Genomic DNA, 22,257 nt, shown 5'->3' with positions numbered 1-22,257 from the left:
AAATATTTGAGAGACAACAATGCATAAATTGTAATTTTTAAAGGAGCAAGGAAAGATGGCTAAGCTTAGAAAATGAATAAGTATGAATTTAAGACAAAACTGAGTTCAATTGAATTTCATGGAGAGAAACAGATAAATAATAGAGGACAGACTAAAGCGCAAAAAGGTATGAGAAAATGTTGAGGCAGTAAATAAATAAAAATCTCTATCTTATCTGCAGCATAATCGTGGAGACTTCGTCATAGTATGTCAGCGGAGAAGAGATTTAAGACAATTTAGAAGGGATTTCTTATTTATATACCCGGAACCTGAAACCTTAAGGAAACTACGATAGAGAGAGAGAGAGAGAGACTGATTTAGAGTGAGAGGAATAGACGGAGGCATGGCGAGAGAAAGATACATATATATAAAGAGAGAGAGGGGGGGACCAGTCAAGCAGCAATAATTCAATTTCGATTTTAAAGGGAACAAGGAGTGTGATTGTTTATTTCATGCTTTTCACAAATACTTCTGCAATGTAAATAGGAGACTCCCTTTGGTCATGAATGACCATGGGATTGCACCTAGAAAGTTACCCTCTGAGGCACAAGTCCGGGCAAGCTTGTTTGTGGAAGGCCAGCAGTCGCCATGCATAACACCCACAATTTAGTCATTTTTCCTAAGCAAAGATGAAAACAGTTGTACTCTTGGAAGCTGTAGGATCACTCAAGCATAAAAGATGAGCGTTATTTGTAATTCAACAGTGTAAGACTTTGCATTGAGATATACTTAGATTGTGATTTCTGCAATGTGGTGCATAAATTGTCAAGTAAATGAGAGGTATCTTTGCCTCCATTGATTCAGTTGCAAAGTGTTGAGTAAAGTTATTTGATTGCAGACCTTTGAGTCTTTTTATTATCACTGGGTCAGAGATAGTCCCCAGATGGTAACATTGATTTCAAGGCCTTCCCAGATAAGTGACTGGTTATTCAAAGACATTTATAGATTGCAAATTTATTCTGTCCAGTAACCTATTGGCATAGTGATCATTGGCAAATTCCAGAGGTAACACTTTCGTTTCCCTTTAGCCTCACGTCACACAGTTGTTAATGTTTATTTGAGTTGGGTCATGCCCTTCCAATTGCTATACATCTGTAATGCATCTTACCTGTATGGTGAGGAATTCTACATTGGGGAGTGGTAATGACTAGGGTAGGGTAGCTGACTACTTATTGTGATCATTCGTCTTTTGGTTTCCTGTAGCTTTGCTCTCTTTTACAAACCCAGTGAACATACATATATTTCCTCTTTCAAAGAATTTTGAACAAAAGATATAAGACCCAAGTTAAAAAGGTTCCCAGCAATTCAACTTCTCTGGCTGACTTTAAGATCCCTTCCCCAAATAGGAGCCTTAACTCCCACATTTTAGAGCTCCATGAGTTCTATTTTTCAGGAGTAAAAACCTTTCAATAGGTTCCATAAGATTTGAATTTTGGAATCTGGGTATAATGATGAGTAGTATGGGATAAATGTGTCATGATTTGAATTTTTGTTAGGGTGTGTAAAGAGGGGAAAGAACACTCATTAAAATTCTTCATCTGCAATTTTGATGAAATTCGAATCATAGGTATTCCAGTTCATAAGAGAAAATATAAAAGAAAAGTCTAATTCTTCAATTCCATGTGACACGGGCAATGCCGGGTATCTCTACTAGTATATACATATATATATATGCATAGATACAAACACATACACACACACACACACTAATTTTAAGTGAAACTAATTACATTGACATTAAATATCTAAAACTCTTCAAAATAATACAAAGAAGTATACCTATGAACATTGTAAGTACCTAGTTTAGTTAGCTAAATATTTGACAAATGAAGTTAGCTTCAAAGGAAATTCTAATATCAGCTGACAATTTATATCCATTTAGTTTATATATAAGAAAGAAAATAATGGCACAGTACCACAAGTATATTGGCATTTTTCAGGGGATATGATGTCCAGGTCCTGTTGCAAGACAAGATTTTCTTCATCTTGTAAATATTCTATTTGATGAGGTTTTACAGATATCATTCGTGCAAATGGATCCCATGTTAAAATTAGTTCAAGTTCACTTGTAATGGTTTCCGGTAAAATTTCCATTAATTTCATTGCATTTGCAACATGGCACTGTTTAAAGCTTGCAGATTCCAGGATTGGTTCTGTAAAAAGTAAAAAAATAGTAGATGTTTGAAAAGACACAATTAGCAAAGGAGGTGGCTGCTCTGAAAATATAGTAGTCAAAAGAGAAACGGGTTGGAGAAAGTTCAGGAAGATTTTTCCTCTCAGAATGAAAAGCAGAATATATGATGCGTGTGCTAGAACTGCAATGCTGCATGGTAGTGAAATATGAGCCTAGAATACAGAGGACTTGAGAAGACTGGAAAGAAATAAAGTGAGCATGATCCACTGGAGATGCAATGTGAGTGTGTATGAATGACAGTACAAATGTGCAAAGAGAAAAACTGAGTGTAAGAGGAGGGTGCAAGAAAGAAAACTGCACTGGTATGAACATGTAATGCATATAAGGACAGTTATATAAAGGAGTTCTGATCACTTAATGTGGATGGAGTTTATTGAAAGAGGGAGCCCCAGGAAGACATGGGATGAAATGGTGAAGGTTGCTCTCAGGATCTGCACTTTCACAAAAAAGATTACAAAGGACCAGGGTGACTGGCAATTTGTGGTTCTTGAGAAGGCCTGCCCACCTCAGCAAAACCCTCCAGCCTTACCCAATCTTTACACTTCTCACCAAATTCTTCACCCCTCACTCATTTCCCCATTTCTCATTCACTTATTTACTCTTGCAATCTCCATCCACTGACACTGATTTTCTGTTCCCATTCACTTCTACCCATCTCATGCTTTGAGGGTCTAACTGAATACCTCATCACCACTATTCTATTTCTTTTCAGCTCCAACCAAACATTTTCATCCTCTTTTCTAAATGTGAATAGTCATATAGCTCCTCCACAGCGAGAAACCTGTTCCTCCTATTTCTCTCATCTTCTAAGCACCCCCTCAACTCATAAAACGCTCCACCCTCGTACTATTGTTCACAACTGCAATATAAAATGATAATAAATAAAACAATAAAAAAAAATTCAAAACAAGAACTAACAATGGTATAGATCAATCTATGATTTTGTAAACTGAGCTTAAGTTGGTTTCAGAGTGTACTGGTTATTATCTCTGATTCTTATTGGCCATATGGATCAAGATCTTTGTTTTGTTATACAGAAATATTCAACCCTTTAACATCAATGACAGGATGTAGATAACATAGCAGCTGTTATCAAAAGTATTGAATTTATATCCTGCTACCAACATGCTTATCAATGATAGTATTCTAGTTTTCCTTTCTAAATCATCACAAAATATTTTTTATATTGGTCCAAAGCATGAAGATTACAGTGATAGGGAAATGAAACTAGGTGTTATATGTGCATTTCTCAGCAGCTTAAAATAACGTACGTGAAAGGAAACATTTACAACCAGAAATTAAACCAGATTTGATTAGCTACACATTAATAAAAGATTTTATATGTACATTTTGCAGAGGTGCACTTGCCAGGCAAATGAGTTCATCTGAGACTGTGTCTGGAAACTAAAATGATTGCAGTGTGGAAGGTGGTGTCCATATCACCAGGTCACAGTATCAAGCAATGAAATCTTTGACATCATATTGCAAACAATAAATGTTTAAGTGAAGGTAGCAATCTGTGTGTGCTTCTAAATGGCTAACATGGGTCATCCATGTTGCAGCTTTGTATAATTTTTCTTTTAAATATTGCAATACTATATTGCACTGATGTATTTTTCATTATACGCATTGCTGTCTTACAGTACTCCAATTCAAACCTGTACTTCACAAGCTTTGTGAGAACATAGACTGTTTAACTACCTTGAATTATAGTACTATTAGGACTGAGGGGAACTCTACCTTCTGATAGTATGTGGAAAATATTTTTTTAAAACTCCACAATGACAGGTATCTCATATACTAAGGCAGCACAACAACAGCAATAAACCTTTTTTTTGGCAGCCACATGTTTTCACACTCTATACTCTCTTTTACTCTTTTACTTGTTTCAGTCATTTGACTGCGGCCATGCTGGAGCACCGCCTTTAGTCGAGCAAATCGACCCCAGGACTTATTCTTTGTAAGCCTAGTACTTATTCTATCAGTCTCTTTTGCCGAACCGCTAAGTTATGGGGACATAAACACACCAGCATCGGTTGTCAAGCGATGTTGTGGGGACAAACACAGACACAGAAACACACACACAGACAGACATATATATACATATACATATATACGACAAGCTTCTTTCAGTTTCCGTCTACCAAATCCACTCACAAGGCTTTGGTCGGCCCGAGGCTATAGTAGAAGACACTTGCCCAAGGTGCCATGCAGTGGGACTGAACCCTGAACCATGTGGTTGGTAAACGAGCTACTTACCATGCAGCCTACAACAAAATGTTTTACTTTACTTCCCAGTTAGTTTACACTTACAGAACATAGTGTCCTGAAATATAAATCTTATATATATATATCTTTTATCTTTTACTTGTTTCAGTCATTGGACTGCAGGCATGCTGGGGCATCACTTCATAGGGTTTTAGTCAAATGAATCGACCCCAGTACTTATTTTTTATTTTAAACCTGATGTTCTATCGTTCTCTTATAATGAACTGTTAAGCCACAGGGATGTAAACAAATGAACACTGATCATCAAGCCATGGTATGAAACAACCACAAACACACACACATAGATATATACATTTGTATATATCCCAGCTAATATTGGCAATGTCAAGACTGGTCTTTAATGAATCACAGTGCTGAATGAGTAGAGTAGACATATTGCTAGGAGAGTAAAGTAAAGATGAAGTAATTGACATATTCAGAGAGTATGTAAAAGAATAATTAAGTTTAAAAACAGCCATGGTCAACATGACAGTAAGAGTTATTTCTGCACATGCACCACAATCTGCACATGCACCACTGCACATGCACCACAATAAATGAACAAAAAGACTATTTCTACAAAGCCTTTTTGCAGACAACATCTGTAACAAATGACAAAGATCTTGTTATGGCTGGTGACTTTAATGGACATAACTATATTGTACAAAACATTCTTCCAATTCTACTTCTTCCAGTTCTATCACCCACTGATTAAGTTCCATTCAGTCATTATGCAGCATTTCATATTCATATGCAGAGCAACTTCAAATATGTGACAACTTTACTTACCAGGAAGTAGTAAGATAGCCATTTCAGAACAATATTTTTCTTCTTGCCAGATTACCTTTACAATTTTCTCAACACTTCTTGGGCTAACAGCACTGTAATTGAGATGATTGTATGGACTTATTAATATAATTATTATAAGGAATTCCAGGAGTTTAACACATATATTCCAAACAAGATTGAATTTTACCTATTTGCAGTTATTTTATTGTATGATGAATAAATATAGGATGGAATATTTCATCTAAGGTCATTTCCACTAATTGTAAATTAATTTTATTCTATTTAGATGGATACTTCAAAGTTAAATTTTTTGTGGGGTGGTAAAATTTGATACAATTTAAATAATTGAATAACAGAATATTTTCCAGAACTTTGCTTTGTCTTTCAGAACACTGAATCAAACTTTACAAGCATTCTACAGTTATGTAAAAACCTTCAGAAAAACAGGCCTTACACCTAAGAAAGATCTATCAACAACATTATCCCTTTAGCATTTAAGGGATAATGCTAAAGGGATAATGCTAACGGGACAATTTATTTAAGCCAAATATTTTACCTGTTTTATGCTCACCAGATCCTATCTCTCATACCTACTCTACAATGTCATTCTAAAAATATACACTCATATCATCAATATCTTGAGGCCAAAAGATAATACATGATTGATTCAAAACAATGTGAATAAATAAGCGTTACAGTTGACAGAGTAATCTGAATGCTAAAGGGTTAAAAGAAAATATTTAGAATGAAAATTAAACAAAGAATCAATTTCTTGCTTTAGAAATAAAACTACTTGTTACAGCATTTAAAATCCTTTGTCAATTAAATGTTATTTCATGTCATGAGACACCTTCTTTTATGACTTATCAAACTTGTATGTATGCAATTCATTTAAAATTTGTTAAAAACATTTTCGTTTTTATCTTTTATGAATAAGACAGAGTAGCAAGTGTATATAACCCTTTAACAGGGCCTCTGAAACTGGTGGGAGAAAGAAAGAAAAAACAATTCATAGATTGCTGCAAAAGGAAGTCATGCATCAGGACACCAAGTTATTCTCAGATAACTAGAATTTATTACTGAAGTAGTGACACACATAAATTTTTTCTTCCTTATCCTTTATTTTTGAGAGTTGTTAGTGACTTCAGAAACCAGATTGCTACAAAACATCCTTAGACTTGTGGAGAGTAGGGAAAAAAGGTTTGTATTTCATTTATGTATTTTTCAAAGGCAATAGTAATATAAATAAAGGGAAATATCTACAGTTGGGAATTGTAACTAGTTTGACTACTATCAAACTACAAAGCTTTTCTTTAAGTCTTTGTAAACTAAAATGTTGTACTAATTATATTAGCTAGATACCTAAACTGCATTATTGATTATTCTTAATATTATAACATAATCTATGTTCTAGATACTTATACCATCATCATGTGCAGTAAAAAAAAATAACTTACTAATCTTGAGCTTCTTGGATTTTACTGGGAATAGCATTTAAGGAATGAATTAGTTTAGTGAAATCAACTTGTTCTTTTTCCATGGAAACATGAGGGATAAGTGGAACCTCTAATGTCTTAATTACATGTTCTTCTTTCTCTAAAAGGTAAACAATTAAACAACAAAAATTACTCTAGGTTAATAAATTCAATATGATAACCTCAAAACACTTTCAATATTTGTCGACAAATTCAAATAAAGATATTTAAGCTTAAGAGTGAAAAAGAATATCAGTTTGTAAACTCTGCCTTTAATCCTTTTGTTACCATATTTCTGTTGAAATACACTGCCTTTGTTTCAATTGATTTTGTAAATAACTGTCATTAAGCTGGTATTCAGAATATAAATTAGTGTGAAATTTTGATGCAAGGTTATAATTTAAATGACATTAAAACAAAGAATTTGCATCATAGAACTAAGGTCAGTTTCAGGCAGGTTAGTATAAAAAGGATTAATTGCATAACTGTGTGGAGGAAATAGAAATATGTGTTAAATCATACAGATATTATCTGTTCACTAAAAAGATGAAAGGTATGAAGAATATACACATTAACAATATCATAATCTGTGTGACTGTGAATTTCACAGGAAATAATATTTTGATAATATTTCTGTATGCCTTTTTTGTAAGAGAGAGAATTATACAGTTTTATACTAATGTCCTCTGAGATGTGTAGCAGTGGGGATTTAGTTATGGTGTAGGCTGGATTATTAAAGTGATGTATTATCCTCAGCATAATTTCCTGTACCATATTGATTTCAAATTTTTGCACAAGGCCAGTAATTTCAGGGAAGGGGTAAGTTGAGGACATCAGTCCCAGTGCTCATTTTAGCAATTCCAAAAGGATGAAAGGCTAAGTCAACCTTGGTAGAATTTGAGCTCAGAACATAAAGACAAATAGAATACTGCTAAGCATTTTGCCTGGTATGCTAATGATTCTGCAAGCTTGCCACTTTAGTTTACTGTCAAATTAAAAAACCTTACCTTATAGATTTTAATTGTTTGAAAATAGATTAAGGTGTGCAGAGTTGTGTAACTTAATGCAGAATAAACATCAATGAGAGAATTTTTTTGAAGATCACCAATTTTTCACTTGTGTTGCTGATATTTGCATCCTTCATCTATATACATTGGTGAAAGATGTAGACATATATATGTGAGCATGTGTGTATAACAAACAAAAGATTGGAGCTACTGGCATCACATTTATTTCTTGGTTATGGTCATTTGAACAACATCATTTATACTCCACAACTAAAGATTTTTATAAAAATAGAAATAATACATTTCTAAATCTCTCAGAGAGATTTATGCAGTAGTGATGTGATAAAGTAGTTGTATGCTGTCAACCTAATGTGACAGTCCCATGAAGGGAATAATACTACTGCTATTTAGCCCTAGGAAGCAGCACCGCTTCCTGTCAGCCTTGACACATTCCCATTAGAGATACAGAATCAAAATATGCTGCTAAGTATGGAAATGGAAACTACATGAATGACTGACAAACCTATCAGGATATATAATGAAAAGGAATTGCAATAATATCTGAATTTGTACTAAGATAGAAGGGAAGGTACAAAGTAGAAAATAAGGATAAATAGTATTGTTTTAATTTATAAATTCATTTTTATTATATTTCAAATTAATGGATTTTTTTGTTGATTGAGAATAGTAATTAATTGTTAACTGCTGTTACATACCTGGATAAAACAGTTGCATAGGCTGAGTTTCAGTACAAGGTGAAGTTGAAAATTTTTCAAAAGTATTAAAGTCTTTTAATAGTAGATTTTCTATAACTATCAAAAAAAGTAAGAATTCAGTAAATCTATATTTGAAAAGGGAGGTTCTAGAAAAGGTGAACCAAAAATTACCTGTCTTTCTATATCTGGTCAGTTTAGCACGACTGACAGATGTCCACCCTGCACTCAAAAAAACAAAGAGACTTTTATTTACAAAATCTGGATGAAACTCGAACATTTCATGTTGGAATATGCACGCTCTGTTGGATAACAAGAATGATTGTAGGTCTGAAAGATGCACTGCACTTGTTGCTCACGAACTGAACCACTATAACATTGATATAGCTGCAGTTTCAGGGACTCGTACAGAAGATGATGGTGAGCTTCAGGAAGTAAGAGGTGGATACACCTTTTTTTGGAATAGGAGGCAGAAGGAGGAGTGCAGAGAGGCTGATGTTGGCTTTGCAGTTCGATCTGACATCCTTAAGAAGTTAGAGGAGCTTCCTCTAAATGAACATCTAATGACTCTACGATTGCACCTGAAAGGTAGGCTACTTTGACTAGTTGTGATGAAGATAAAACTATTTTTTATACCCAGCTGAGAGCCATACTTAGGAAAATCCCCAATTCTGATAAAGTCATTCTACTGGGCGATTTCAATGCCAGGGCTGGAACAGACTGGCAAACATGGAACTCTTGACGCATTCTGAATGTTGGCTGGACCTTAAAAACTCCAGACACACAGGTTCTGAGAACAGCTGATATCTTGAGTATTGAGGCAATGGTGCACAAGCACTGGTTACATTGGACTGGACACCTTATTAGAATGAAGGATAGCAGGATCCCTAAGCAGATGCTATATGGGGAACTTGTTAATGGAAAGAGACTCCTGCAGAAACCAAGGCTGTGATTTAAGGACTGTGTCAAGTCCTCATTAAAGGCCTGTGATATGCAGGAAACTGACTGGGTGAGCAATGCCTGTCATTACCACAGATGGAGGAAGCAGGTTAAGGAGAGGGTCGACACCTTTGAGAGAGCATGTATTCTGCATGAAGAACTTAAGTGTGCTGCTTGAAAGCGTACTGCTGGTGTAGTGAATGGGGAAAGCTTGGTTTGCAATGTTTGCAGTTGTGTATGCTTGTCAAGAGCAGGGCTCATTAGCCACCAACGGAGCAACAAATGCAAAATATAACACACACGTCTGCAAACCATTAGTGACCATGATTTTTGTTTTAGCTTTATGTAAACAAGTTATTTCAACTGATATATCCCCTACAAGTTTATTTACAAACCAATCTGAACAAGCCTCTATTTTTTAAACCACAAGAAAATGATACAAACTTTTCTTGAATCACTACATCAACTTTGGGCAGTCATTGACAATTTTCAGAAAGTCAACAAGATTGTCCATTTTTATGATTGCTGAATATCTATAAATCTCTTTTTTATTATTCATTAAACTATAGAAAACATTCTCCTAAAAATATATATGTGTGCAAACTAATGAAAGATGTATAATAAGATGAAAATATCAATGCAAGAAAAATCAATATCAAAGCAGTTAAAAAGTTATGAAGCAATAAATTCAAGTAAGAAACAATAATTGCATCATACCATCATTCTCAAAGTTTATTTCTTCTGCTTTCAAAGGGAATAAGTCTTTTACTTGATCAAATATTGATTCATTTTGTTCTGTATGTTCAGAGTGCAACACTGGAGTCATTATCATTTCCAAGTAATTCTGCAAGTATAATATTTATGTGTGTGTATATATATATATATATATATATATAAATATACGTTGTTTTATGTTCTCGTAGTCTATTTCAGTCATTAGACTGCGGCCATGCTGGGGCACTGGTTTGAAAAGTTTAGTCAGACAAATTGACCCCAGTATTTACTTTTTGTAAAACACCTGGTAGTTATTTATTTAGTCTCTTTTTGCTAAACTGCTAAGTTACACGGACATAAACAAACCAACACCCATTATCAAGCAATGGTGGGGGGGGTAAACATAAACATGAGCACACACACACATGTACACACACACACAAACACACACGCACATATGCATTCACACAGACAAACAGATACATACATATATAAATATATATATATATATATATATATATATACACACACACACACACAACAGGCTTCTTTCAGTTTCTGTTTACCAAATTCACTCACAAGGTTTTGATCAGCCCGGGGCTGTAGTAGAAGACACTTGCGCAAGGTGCTATGCAGTTGAACTAAACCCAGAACCATGTGGTTGGGAAGCAAACTTCTTACCACATAACCATGCACATGGCATCTATTGCTAACTAAGATACAAAAGAACCCTATCAGCAAATATGTACAACACTATTGTCATAGTGTTGAACACTAAACATATCAAAGCAGTGACAGGAACAAAAATCAATCATAAAAAGTCAGTGGACCCACAGTTTTGCACCTAGAGTGGCAAGTCTATGCTGTGCAACAGCATCGTAGGATACTTGATGGATGGGCTGGTTAAATAGTTTAGTGTCTAGTTTGGATGAGACCTCCAGGTGGAGAAGAACTGGAATGAGGAAGTTTGTAAGGTAACCAATCTCACATATTGCCTCCATCATATATTATGACTTGACCAGTGTGCCTTGTACCAGTTCCACTGGTCAAGTGCTCTATTTGCTGTCATCGTCTGCTAAGTAAAGAATTAGGCATGGCCTGGTTGATGGTGTGCAGATATGCATTGAGGCTACATGATATCTCCAGCAGTTTCTTGACAGTGAACAGGTGTGGTAGTTGTTTATCACACAGATCATTTCTTTGACAGAGCTGCAGTTCTGGATCAAGCAAAGACCAAGACAAAGTGCTTGGCATCTGGAATATTATCAGGTATTTACAACCCTTTACCAGTTGGGCAATGCAATCAGTGCAAGTTCCACCATGGCAAGGGTTAATAGCAGACAGGAACAATGAGAATTCCCAGGATGACTCTGGATGTCAACAAAAATCAACTTACTAGTCTGTTCTGGAAGACTTTCAGACTGGGACAACTTCCAGAAATCCCTAGTCTAACAATCTACAAAGGGACACTGCTGGTTCAAGATAAACTCTACATGCTCAGAAGTGTCATCAGCTGAGCCTGTCCAAGATGCACACAGAACAATGAAGTTTCTGCCTAAGTATTGCTAACTCATGGAGTTATGTCGAACACCTGCTGTCAGATGTAGGATGGGTCCAGCAATCAACTGAGTCCATTGTGAAGACTGTCCAGCCACTTTTATTTTGCTGGGAAGAACAGGTAGTATTTATGTGTCTAGTAGCCTTAGTGAAAGAAGTAGTGTAATGGACCAAATATGAAGGGCTGATGCAATTGACTTACCCCCTCCCCCAAAATTGCTGGCCTAGTGCCAAAATTTGAAATCACTATTATTATTATTATTATTATTATTATTATTATTTATTATCATTTACAAAAGTCAGTGTTTGCAACATGATGTGAAACAGGGAAATCAATTTCATTTACAAGCCCAAAAGAAGATAGATTAATTATAAAAGTAAGTAAATGAAAAAATGAAGAGAACTCACAGAATTATCTTCTCGAACACTGGAAATGGAATCGAATGTTTCTTTTATTTCTTCTTCTGATACTTCATAAACAAATGTTTCAAAATTACATCTAAAATATTTACAAAAATAAAAATAAGAAAACGTTTGTCAAATGATCCTCGTTTTGAAAGATTTGTTTGGAAACATGTATACCTATTAAACATCACCTATAACATTTTATAATACATGGCATCAAAGCAAAGCTGACTCTTGCTGACTATGCTAGCAAAGTATCTAATAGATTTTCATACAAAGAATAAGAGGTATTACCATTTGTTTGTATGTTTAAATCTTAAGAATGTACAAAAACATCTGATACCTAACCCTAATTGAAAGTTAAAAATACATGATTAGAAGTTTAAAATAAATGCAGTGAAGTAGAATAAGAAAATAGACATGAAATTCAAAACATTTTGTCTTTACAACGGGTAATGAATATAAAAGCAGATGTGAACATGATAAATTACTTGAGATCAAAAAATTGCTCTTCTGAAAATTCCATTCTCTCAGGTAGTAATAATGGATCCATTATTGGAATCATCCACAAATGGTTTAGAAATGTTGAGATGCCAGGCAAATTTAGAAGATATTCTTTGAAAGGTGTGCAGGAAAGTACTTCTTCTAAGTACAATTGGTATTCTATGAAAAGAGAAAAAAAAATAAATATTGACTCTATGATAATAACTTGCTATTTTAAAGTCTTCTAAATGAAAATCTTCCCTCAAAATTCCATATTAATTTATGCTTCAAACAGCTTAATAATGACAAAGTTATTTTAATGAATTCTTCATTATTTTAAAAATTAATTGAAACAAAGGCATTGAATTTTAATAGAAATATGGTAATGAAAGGATTAGAAAAAAATATCTTTTTGTTACAAAAACTGTTAAGTAATTAATAAATAATTGTATATCTAAAAAGAAAATTTGTATCTTATCTTTTACTTGTTTCAGCCATTAAACTGTGGCCATGCTGGGACAATACCTTGAAGGGTTTTAGTTGAACAAATCAACTCCAGTACTTTTTTTAAGCCTAGTATTATTCTATCAGTCTTTTTGCCAAACTGCTAAGTTACAGGGACATAAGCAAACCAACACCTGTTGTTAAGCAGCTGTATAGTGGGGGAGAAACACAAGCATAAAGACATGCAAAGATATACACAAAGACACACACAAATGGTGTATATATACACACACACACACAGACAGACTTTCAGATTCTGTCTACCAAATCCACTCACAAGACTTTGGTCAGCCAAGAGTTATAATAAGCTATAGTAAAATAAACCTGCCCTAGGTGTTACACAGTGGAACTGAACCCATAACCATGTGGTTGGGAAGCAAATTCCTTACCCAACAGCCACACCTGTCCTATAAGGTATTCATCCCTGGTGGGACTCAAACTCACAGGCTCTGAATTAGAAGTCCAGTGTGCTATCGACTGAACTACAGGAAGAATGGAAATTTATATTTCATTATTTGTGTTTATGTCTATTTAGGCAAACTACCTACTCTTCTGCTCCCAGTTACATGACAGCAGAAAAAACAAGAAAAAAGAGAAAATGCTTTAGTGCTAAAGTATATAACAGGAAATCATACGAACCTTTGTTAACTGATGCTTTCATCTCAAACTGGCTTTTTATAACTTCTTTTTCAAGATCTTGTGTTTCACATAAATCAAAAGGAGATACTTGTGGAATACATATGATTTCATTGGAACTTGTTGAACTACAGGAGTTGTAAATTATATCAGTAGCATGTATTGAAGGCTCTGTACTGCTGAAACATAGTCGTTGTCATTATTACAACAGTGAATGGACAAGAACAGTAAAGCACTAAACTAAATGTCTTATAGTTTTTAGCTGTAACCTTCTACATCTGATTTTCAAATCCCACCGATCTATATAACAGTTCTTCTATCTAGAATTGATAAAATAAGTAGTAGTATTGAGCTAAAGTCCAAATAGATTTATGGCTTTGTCTCAGTACTGAAAATCATTATTATCATTATCATTATTATTATTATACTTTACTTCTCATCCATCTTTATGTTCTGAGTTCAAATTCTGCTGCAGTTGACTTTGCCTTTCATCCTTTCAGGGTTGATAAAATAAGTACCAGTTGAGCACTGGGGTTGATGCAATCATCTTACCCCCTGCTGGCCTTGAGCCAAAATCTGAAACCATTATTATTATTACTAAAATTATTATTATTATTATTGGTGAGCTGGCAGAATTGTTAGTACACTGGGCGAAATCCTTAGTGGCATGTCATCTGTATGGGTGCCTTTTATGTGGCACCAGCACTCATGAGCTCATAAGATTAGCAGAGTTCAGCTGGAGAGGGATGCAGGGGACAGGCCTGTATGCAAGAACACCCATGCTTTTACTCAGCTTCACATGTCTTTTCAAGCACAGAAAACCACCAGGAGTTTCAGTCCTGGTCATCTCCTCTGTGAGTAAAAGTACAGAATGCTTCACGAATTTGTGTCATCCTTGTGAAGGGGCCATGCTAATCTCTGTATTGTTCCAATTTTAGTATACGTACTGCCATATATATGTATGACATGCTTTTTCTTTTTTCTGTCTACCAAATTCCCCTCACATGGTTTTAGTCAAATCAAGGTGATAATGGAAAATATTTACCCCAGGTACCACACAGTAGGGTTGAACCTGGAATTGCATAGAAAACTTCCCAGTCATGCAGCCACAACTCAGTTCTTTTATATGTTACTTTTTCATTGTAATGTTAATAATGCTAATTAAAAAAAAAAAAAAAAAACTGGAATCTTTTTCTTTTTTATTAGTCAAAGGAAGGAGAGGTTGTGTTCTTGATTCTGAAGACCTTCGTAAATTTGTGGGTTCAATTGATGCAGTTGATATTCAGCTTGAACTTCTGTACATTGATCAAGAAAGAGATGGTTATTTTCAGTCTATATCACTTTCGCTTTTATTTAAATCTATTTATATTTTTACATTGATTAAATCTAAAGTCTAAGTACATGTATGGTAATACAGTTCCTACTGTCATTTAACCCCTGATCAGTTTAATAGAGCAAACTTGAGACTGAATATCCTTTATCTTTTTCAAGCTTATCAAGGACTACATTATTCAATTTGTTCTTTTTTTTTTACTTGAGATGATAGCATGTCTATGACGGAGATTTGGTTGCTTTGCTAATAGGTCAAGCAATACTGTATAAATTTCCTGAGTTTTTTCTATTTTTTATTTTGGTGACAGTTGCAGTAGCATAAATATGGATAAAGCATTCAATAGTATCTGATAAATGAAGGAAAAATATTTTTTTATTGTCAATAAAGGGAAGCTTTCACTCAAAATAAAGAAATATGATATTTCTGGCATAATGTTTCTTTACAATGCTTAGTTACTTCAGCAAATAAGCTCTTGGCTTATCTTGCAAATTATCACATTCATTTAGACATCTATATAATTTATTTACATATTATATTTCTTTATTGGTATCAAGAGGAAACAGAGGTCTTTCTTATTAATATTATTTAACTTTTTTTTTCTTTTTTTTAGTTGTCCATTTTATTTCCCTTCAAGGTTTATGCCTTTATCATTCAAGAAACAGTTGATTGGGATAATATCATCCTCATCACCATCATTTGGCATCTGCTTTCCATGCTGGTATGGGCTGGACAGTTTGACTGGAACTGGCAAGCCAGAGAGCTGCACTAACTTCCAGTCTGATCTGGCGTGGTTTCTATGGTTGGATGCCCTTCCTAACACCAACCACTCCAAGAGTGTAATGGGTGCTTTGAATGTGCCAACCGGCACAGATGCTTTTACGTACCAGTCATGTGGCACCAGCATCAGCCATGACTACAATTTCACTTGGCTTGACAAGTTTTCTCAAGCACAGCATATCACCAATCACTTGTTATCAACTATATAAAAACTAAAACATTGATAATTATTTTTATATTTTAGGAAGTTGTTGAGATGGCCAAGGTTAGCCCTGATCAACCAGACCTACAATCAAAAAGCATTCTAGCTGAGATGATCACATCCTTTTTTCCAGGTATAACATATTTAGGACTACATTATTCAATATGTCCTTCCACTTCATAAGACTGCAGGTGTGACAGGGAGAATATTATGATATTATTTTTAGCAGAGTGAGCAGCTGTACTAATGCTCTTTTCTAGGCTCATATTTTTAGAAATTTATGAAGACTAATAGATGTAAGGTGAATAATTGCTTAACTCTGAATAGAAAGGAGTAAGTAGGTAGGTTTGTTAATAGCTAAACACACCTGTGCATTATAAAACTGAAGAAAAAATCCTTCATAGTGGAATGATTTTTCAGAGAAGAATTTAAGATGATATTGAAATAATCAATATAGGTGCAAATGTGGCTGTGTGGTAAGAAGTTTGCTTCCCAACCACATAGCTCCAGGTTCACTTCCACTGCATGGCACTTTTGGCAAGTTTCCTATAGCCCTGAGTCAACCAAAGCCTTGTAAGTGGATTTGATAGATGGAAACTGAAAGAAACCCATTGAGTCTACTACATATGTAACAGATATACATACATATGTATGTATATCTATGCATTTATCTTTGTGTTTGTGTTTGTCCCCTGTTATCAGTTGACAACCACTGTTGGCTTGTTTATGCCTGGTAACTTAGTGGTTTGGCATAAGAGATTGATAGAGTAAGTACCAGGCTTAAAAACTTAAGTATTGGAGTCGACTTGTTCAACTAAAACCCTTCAAGGTTGTGACCCAGAATAGCTGCAGTCCAAAGACTGAAACAAGTAAAAGATAAAAGATATAGTTTTTTCCAAATTGTTGCTGAATCTTCTGCACCTTTACCAAATAGGTCTCCACCAATTTTTGCAGAAGCTTTCAACTTCATAATTCTTTTTTTCCCCACTCCATGTGTCTCTTCACTGCTTCTTCTCCACTCCACCTATCTCATCATCTCATTTATTGTGGCCGAGTGCCAAAACTTCTCTGATCGTTCTAAATTAAGGCAACCACTTCTCACAATATTCCTTCCTTTACCCTCAAACTATGTGCTCTACAGAGAGTTTCATTCCTCATTAGACTCTCTCTCTCTCTTTTCAGAGATCTACCATAATGGACTGCATCATGTTCTAGAGTCTGCTTTGGCATGGTTTCTACAGCTGGATTCCCTTTCTAACGTCAACCACTTTACAGTGTGTATTGGGTGCTTTTCTTATATCATTGGCACTAATGAGGTTGCTATGCAGCTTACAAGCCTACAAAACCTAAGGGGAAGGATTTTATACTAGCAGATGTGGGTTAAGGTATGACAGAAAGGAGCAGGGGCAGAGTAGAATCTTGTTGTAAGGGAGTTACAGGGCTACTCACATTTAACCCTTTAACATTCAAACCAGCCATATCAAGCAAAAATATTTAAATATTTAATTTTAAATATCTGAAACTGGCCAGATCCGGCCTCTCACCTCAACCCTACAATGTCATTCTAAAACTAAACAGTTGCATCATAGAAGTCTCTAAACCTCAAGATAATGCATGATTAATTCAGAACAATATAAATAAACCAACATTATATTTGACAGAGTAATCTGAATACTGAAGGGTTAAAAGAGTTGGGAATGAGCCAATAGTAGCTGAAAAGAAATCAATAAATTGTGATGAGGTGTCCAGATGACACCGCAAGGCAAAAGGTGAACAGAAGTGAGTGGGATAGAGAGACAAGAAGTAGGTGGGGGTTTGCAAACATATATGGTGGGGAAGAGATGGAAGGAAATGGAAAAGGGGAGGTACGCAACATCTGTAAGGATTGAGCTGGGTTGGGTTGAAGGGTGGCTGTGGGGGTGGGAATTGCCAATGGTGCCTGAATTGAGGAAGTAGAGAGATGTAAGAAGAGAAGAGCAACAGGATAGCAATGACGACACAGTTGACATGGGGAGGAGAAGAGAGAGATGACATGTTTGGATAAGGTAAAGGAAAGCAGGAAAGAGAGAGAGAGAGAGAGAGAGAGAGAGAGACAAGCGTAGGTGCATGAGGACAGAAACTGATGGCCCAGTGAGGGGATGGGAGAGATAATATTATGTATACTCACACACACATACACACACATGCATGATTTCAATTAATATTTGTATCAATAATTTTCAAAGTATACTTACAAATTTAATTGTTCCAGGTGATTATTTAAAGTATCATTTCTTAAAAAATTTAAATTTCTCTGAATGTCTCCATTAATATTCATGTCAGAATATAATTCTAGAGGTAGGAAGCCTAAACATTAAACAAAAGCAACAATTTGTGAATAAAGAAACTAAATATTTTTTTTAATATTAAAGCATGTGTGCTGTATTTTGAGATAGAATATATGACTATGGAGAGCAAGAGAAATTTATTCACAAATGCACACACACACAGGTATGTATGTACATACATATATACATAAATACATACATATATATGTATGTACATACATATATACATAAATGCATACATATATACATGATGACAGTGATTAAATATGTGTGTGTGTGTGAAACTGGAAGGATATATTATCCAAGCGGATACCCTCAGTTAACCTCACTCACCTCACTCACACAAACACATGCATGCACTCAGACACACATGCAGAGACACACACACACACACATACACACACCTGTCAACTAATTTCACTCACAACTCTAACATAGAACATCCATTAGCTGACAATGTTCTCACAGTGAGACCAAACCCACTCCATGATGTCATCTATAATGATAAAAGCGAAATTCTGTCTGTCTGGGACCCCTGTATCTCAGTCTACACTTGCTCTATATAGACATATGTCTTTTAGGAATCAGGATGATCCCAAAATTGAAAATCTGCTCTTCATTTAGTTCTTGAACATCCAGCATTGGAATCTGATTTAAAAGCATTTGGGTTGCTATTTTTAGCAGGTAAAACTTGGCTGATTCATACCACCTCGGTTGACATTTGTCAGATGGGGGTCAGAGATCAAGGGGGAGATAAATGATATTCACTTAATTAATTTTACATCAAGTTAAGAACTTTGAACAAATTGGCCAACAGTTGGGATTCCACTTGGGACTGGAACAATATAATGATTGCATTATAGAGTTAATTCTCATCTGTCCTTAACCTCTGATCAAGCACCACCAGGATATATAATCATTATATACATACTATAGTCATGCTATTTGGCTCTCATCAGTTTTGGGCTGCAGACCCAATTAGCCCTCCATAGAAGCTAGCTTAAAAATCTGCACAGAGTGCGACTTTTAAACTCGTGTATAATAAATGATAAAAGCAGAGTTACAGTAATCATTAAGAAGTTTAAGATAGAGATGAATGTCTGTTAGTGATCAATTCTCAACTATCTCTCTTATCTTTACTACTAAGGTCATTACAAATAAGTTCAGGAACATATACTTATGAGAGTGTCAACATGCAAATGATGTTGTTCTCATTACAGAATTCATTTAAAACCTAAAAGTCAAAAATCTGATCAAAATGGAGTTATAAACTTTGCTGATGTTGTGATAGAAAGGAGCATTTTTGTTGTTTAAACCATCACTTGTTAGGTTTGTAAGTAGAATAGTGATTGAGTGTGGTGTTCTAAATCTGTTCTGTGGTTTAGAGAAGTGGGGGTGCTGGTTAGTAATGTCAAAGATCAGACTTTTCTAAAACATTTGAGGGAGTACACAGGAAAGTATGGATCTACATGATACTACTGCACTTGGTTTTCAGAATTGTTATTTTCCTTCAGTTTTCAGACTTTAGTAACTTAGGCAAATGTAATGTGAACAGATGATGCATGGTGGCAGAAGAGCTTCCTTGACTTAATAACATAGTACATAGAGTAATTAAAACTTGGTATAAATAAGCTAAGCAAGACATAAGAAATGTAGTCTTCTCAAACAGATTAACATATGATACACATATATGTGTATGTTATCTTAGGAAATCAGTCTAACCCATGCCATTATGCTAAGGTAGGTATTAAATCCTAAATAATTACGTTAATGATAAACCATACATTTTAGTACATAAAATCAGTATTTATAATAATACTTGATGTAAAATAACTTTAATTACCTTCTTTCCATGGTTCCCGTATCTCATGTGTTAAAGGTATGCCTTTGTGAGGATAGAAACTAACTTCTTCAAGATGGTGAGGAATAGGCAATAATGAGATACTAAAAAACACAGACTGTTTTTCTTGTGCCTATAGGATGATAAAAACAACTGAAATTCCTCAGTTTATTAAACTTCTCTATTATACTGAGTGAAACAATTTTTGTTTGTGGGTAGCAATTGTTATTTCCACTTTGCTTACCCCTAGAAAGTAAGAAAAAGGGCTAATATTTCCTTCAAACTTTGCTTTTGTTACATTTATTCAACTTAAAATCTGTAATTGAAACAAATTCATTTTATGGGACTCAATAAACAAACTATTTGACTATTTCAGTATTTACATCCACAAAACATTTTGATCAGTTTAAACTCTGACCATTAAGATTATTATTACTGGATGTGCACAAGCAGGGGTGGACTGAGAGTAATAAGGGCCCTCGAGCATAACTGTTTACCTGGCCCCTTAGCATTGATATCAGTAGAGTTAACATGTAGGGTGTGGGCCTCTCTGAGTTCTGGACCCTAGGGCAGTGCCCGATTGACCAATGGCTCACTCCACCCCTGTACACAAGATACAAATGTGAACTAAGAATCAAAATTACTAAACTAATAGTAACACCATTCTTATCCACTACGGCATTGATGCAAGCAATTAGAATACAGTGCAGATGCAAATATCAAATAATTTTTCATCATTACAGATAAGTTTGAGAAATGATAGTCTTATTAATAACAACTCATTTAAAATATTTGGACAAATTTATAGAACTTTTTCCCCCAATTATTTCATTTACAATAGATGATGGCACAAATATAACTATTTTAAAGAGTGTGACAGAATAAAAAGAAAGATGTAAAATGCAAAACTTAAAATCAAAATACAATATCAAGGTATGCAGTATATAAATACTTATATTACTTGATTTCTCTGGTGGTCACTACATTACCTAAATATAACATTTACAAAAACAATATTTTAATTATAATATCCTCAAGAACTTTTATAATTTGCTTTGATTATTAACTATCCAGTATTCAGTCAAATCATAATGCTGTAAATATTTCTTTCCTTAAATAGTATAATATATTGTTGGGAGGTGACTCTCGTTAGAAAATAAGCTTCTGAGAAATTTATATAACTAACTGTACTGGCCACAGTTTGTCTTATCAGATTCCATATTTGCTTCATAGTTGGTAATAGGGCACGCTGCCAGCTGCAAAAATAATTGCTCTGACAATATGCAAATGCCTAAATCTTTAAAATAATGTCCTGTTCATAAAGAAAAAGGACACAAAACAAAAATATAAGAAACACAAAATATTGATGATTATGAGGTAAGTTTCCTTCAATATTGATCAATTGAGAAAGTGTGCTTGTTTTCATTTAAAACATATTGTCTAAATATATCAAAACCTAAGACCTCAATACATGATTCAGCAGGATGTTTCAGATTAAACAATAAACTGTTTTGAAAGTATAAGATTTCAAATTAAACCCATACAAATATCTATTTCATTTGAGTGTTTCATATTCTGAAAAACAAGCAATTACTCCTTCTTCAATAAAAATCAATAAATTATTGTTAAGAACTTAATTTGAGTTTCACTATCGCCTACAGTTGTAATGTAAAGAGCAATCACATCTAAGATATTTTTCACTTCTTTCATGATATATGAACAATAATTATAAATTATTTAGATTAATTTATTAGAAAAAAAAATTTACTTACATGTTGAAAATAATCAATTCCTAAGAATTGAGGCATAATAGTTGTCAGTCAGAAAATAGTAAGTACAATTATCATAAAATGTCAGTTCATTAGCAGGTCTTTCAAATCGATTGCTAGTTTTCAACACATGTTCAAGTCTAGAATTCAAAAGAATTGTATAATTATGATTCCCAGGCTTTTTCAAAATTTGAAAATTATAATATTTTACATGTTAAAAATTAAGTAGATCAGGAGCATTAAAAATAAAGACTTTTTAAAAAATTATTTTACTTTAGCTCAAAGA

The 22,257-nt window shown here is 34.4% G+C and overlaps 2 protein-coding genes and 1 pseudogene across 2 annotated transcripts in view; all 3 read right to left on the bottom strand.

Moving 5' to 3' along the window:
* Positions 1 to 6,873, bottom strand: part of LOC106872952 (protein shortage in chiasmata 1 ortholog) — a 56,593-nt gene extending 49,720 nt beyond the window's left edge. The window contains exons 1-3 of the mRNA XM_014920132.2: positions 6,748 to 6,873; positions 5,291 to 5,382; positions 1,956 to 2,192 (exon numbers count right to left, since the gene is read on the bottom strand). Of these exons, the coding sequence (XP_014775618.2) occupies positions 1,956 to 2,192; positions 5,291 to 5,382; positions 6,748 to 6,830 (412 nt within the window). The 5' untranslated portion in view covers positions 6,831 to 6,873. The remainder of the gene's footprint in view (positions 1 to 1,955; positions 2,193 to 5,290; positions 5,383 to 6,747) is intronic.
* Positions 6,874 to 7,292: 419 nt separating this feature from the next.
* Positions 7,293 to 22,257, bottom strand: part of LOC106872941 (uncharacterized) — a 21,465-nt gene continuing 6,500 nt past the window's right edge. The window contains exons 2-10 of the mRNA XM_052974898.1: positions 21,975 to 22,111; positions 20,206 to 20,335; positions 18,270 to 18,381; positions 13,727 to 13,902; positions 12,592 to 12,763; positions 12,104 to 12,194; positions 10,142 to 10,268; positions 8,489 to 8,584; positions 7,293 to 7,303 (exon numbers count right to left, since the gene is read on the bottom strand). Coding sequence (XP_052830858.1) covers positions 7,293 to 7,303; positions 8,489 to 8,584; positions 10,142 to 10,268; positions 12,104 to 12,194; positions 12,592 to 12,763; positions 13,727 to 13,902; positions 18,270 to 18,381; positions 20,206 to 20,335; positions 21,975 to 22,010 — 951 coding nt within the window. The 5' untranslated portion in view covers positions 22,011 to 22,111. The remainder of the gene's footprint in view (positions 7,304 to 8,488; positions 8,585 to 10,141; positions 10,269 to 12,103; positions 12,195 to 12,591; positions 12,764 to 13,726; positions 13,903 to 18,269; positions 18,382 to 20,205; positions 20,336 to 21,974; positions 22,112 to 22,257) is intronic.
* LOC128250186 (U6 spliceosomal RNA) lies at positions 14,584 to 14,682 on the bottom strand (annotated as a pseudogene).

Source organism: Octopus bimaculoides, chromosome 19, assembly GCF_001194135.2.
Source record: "Octopus bimaculoides isolate UCB-OBI-ISO-001 chromosome 19, ASM119413v2, whole genome shotgun sequence".
NCBI lineage: Eukaryota > Metazoa > Mollusca > Cephalopoda > Octopoda > Octopodidae > Octopus > Octopus bimaculoides.
Note: the sequence above shows the minus strand (reverse complement) of the source record. Positions and strands in the feature narration are given on the sequence as shown.